Genomic DNA, 2,118 nt, shown 5'->3' with positions numbered 1-2,118 from the left:
CATCACCTTCCAGTCGTGTGCTGGCAGCGAGGGATTACAATACTTGGCCCCCAATCAGGCCCCTTCCCAAACTTCTCCCATGAGAGAGACCGCCTCTTTATAGAGCACTGCTGATCGTCCATCCGCACACCTAATCAGATTATGAAGCCCGTAGTGCCATCCAGCACTTTCGCAATTCGGAGGTGGCCCAGGGTTTCCCCTGATCACCTTCAAGAATACGGCAGCTCCCGTTCTCAGATTCACCCTTCAGCGACCTTTGTCGCTTGACCGGCCCGGCTGCACCCTGTCTGGTCGAAACTGGGTCCACTCTCTCGCTCAGCACCTTTTCGGCCCACTTGAGAGTGCTGGCGTGTTGCTCCGATGTCTGCCCATCCTTCTTTCCGCCGTAGCGCTCCATAATTTTAACTGCTAAACGCCGATCCGACTTTAGGTTTCTAGCCGGATTTTTCGGGGGTTTGTTGGTACCTCTCGAGGTCGTTGTGGCTCCCATAACTCGAGCAGAGGTTCCCTTGCTAGTACTGGCGATTCCGCCGCGTACGACCACTTTGTTGGAGTTGTCAGCCGGCGGGTTTCCGCCAGCTACCCCCGTCCGTCTGTCCGTAACTGCCCCTGAAACAGAGGCCTCACCGAGCTTTTTGGCGCCCTTGGAGGGTGACGATTTCTTCACCTTGGGTGCTACTCGCCCACCCGGAGCGGATAAGGAGCTGAGTATCGACTCCGACCCTCCTATACCTTCCGCTGTCCTTTCGCTGTCTAGTTGTGTATACGTATTTTTGTTGATGTTCCGTTTTTCCATGGTAATTACATATATGTAGGTATGTGGCATGAATGAACTCAATAAATGAACTCAATAAAATATCTTCATTGATTGCCTCTAAGGCCAAAAGAACTTCACCGCCGGGTCAGTTAATTAATGGTATTTGATTTTTTTTATTTACACAAGCAATTTAACTAAATTTTATTTTTAGTTCTAAGGTAATACAAGGGCATATTTTAAAATTGAATTGGTATTATCAGGTATGGATGTCTTAGACACCAAAGATTGTGCTGACTCTCTTTCTTTAAGTATAACCTCGGGATCGAATCCGCCATAACGACTTTTCTTAAGCTCTTTATTTACGATTTTAATTTGCTTATTAATCTAAAAATAATAATTTAAATTAATTATATACATATACGTCTGAACTAAACTTAAGAGGTGCTAAGTACATACGATTCTAGTTCATTTATACAATTCATAAAAGTCTCCTACGGTTATAATTATATTTATTGTCAATATATTATAGATAGATGACTTCGTTTAGTTACATTATATTTTTATATATTTGTTACATGATATGAATGAACTTAGCAGCCTCTAATAACAGTATCACTCACCATTAACGTCAAACGGGGCGTGTTTGCGCAGCTAAATAAATTAGCAACAAATTGAGGAAAATTTTCTGGTTTTTCATTAATGACCTCATGAATGAGTACACGTATTATAGCTCTGATCTGGAAATATATTGATATTTAAATACACATTTATTTTTCTCAACTATATGCACACCTCTGGATGGTTACACAAATATGCCGAATTCCCTCGACGCAGCTGCGTTCTAATCCGTTCCACTGTTTTGTAATGATTTATTGATTTGGTATCCCAATTACCCTTAAAACTCATTATGATTCATTAGTGCATCGACAATTATTAAAATTTTTGAAAGAAATGATCATATTCAAATAATTTTTCCCAAAAAAAATTACATATAATGAAAAGAACTATACTTTTCACACAGTTGTATTTATATAAGGTGTTGTTACAGCACGAATATGTTTCAAATTCATTCATTGTTGAAAAAGTTGTATATATGCAGATTGCCTACCCCTACTGCTTTATTTTTATGTTTTTTTCGAATTTTTATACTCTCGCAACAAAGTTGCTAAAGGAAGAGTATAATAGTTTTGTTCACATAACGGTTGTTTGTGTCACCCAGAAATAAAAGAGTTAGATATAGGGTTATATATCAAAATGATCAGGATGACGAGTAGAGGTCGGATGTCTGTCCGTGCAAGCGAAAACTTGAGAAAATATTTAGATATATTTATGAAATTTGGTACTCATATTCCAAACTTTCC

General features: G+C 39.5%; 1 protein-coding gene across 1 annotated transcript; it reads right to left on the bottom strand.

Moving 5' to 3' along the window:
• Positions 1–902: 902 nt before the first annotated feature.
• Positions 903–1,819, bottom strand: LOC105220352 (uncharacterized). Its single transcript, XM_011196790.3, has 3 exons — positions 1,550–1,819; positions 1,378–1,494; positions 903–1,141 (listed from the first exon to the last, which is right to left on the bottom strand). The coding sequence occupies exons 1-3, from the start codon at positions 1,661–1,663 to the stop codon at positions 971–973; spliced, it is 402 nt and encodes a 133-aa protein (XP_011195092.1). The 5' UTR covers positions 1,664–1,819; the 3' UTR covers positions 903–970.
• Positions 1,820–2,118: the final 299 nt, after the last annotated feature.

The sequence above is a fragment of the Zeugodacus cucurbitae genome, chromosome 2 (genome assembly GCF_028554725.1).
Source record: "Zeugodacus cucurbitae isolate PBARC_wt_2022May chromosome 2, idZeuCucr1.2, whole genome shotgun sequence".
NCBI lineage: Eukaryota > Metazoa > Arthropoda > Insecta > Diptera > Tephritidae > Zeugodacus > Zeugodacus cucurbitae.
This window is presented reverse-complemented; position numbering and strand designations above follow the sequence as displayed.

Bases quoted from the DNA above. Each gene is read 5' to 3' on its own strand.
- LOC105220352 (XM_011196790.3), bottom strand. From the start codon at position 1,663: ATGAGTTTTAAGGGTAATTGGGATACCAAATCAATAAATCATTACAAA. The intron at 1,495-1,549 runs GTGTGCATATAG...ATATATTTCCAG, and splicing joins ATTTGTGTAACCATCCAGAG to ATCAGAGCTATAATACGTGT. The intron at 1,142-1,377 runs GTGAGTGATACT...TATTATTTTTAG, and splicing joins CGCCCCGTTTGACGTTAATG to ATTAATAAGCAAATTAAAAT.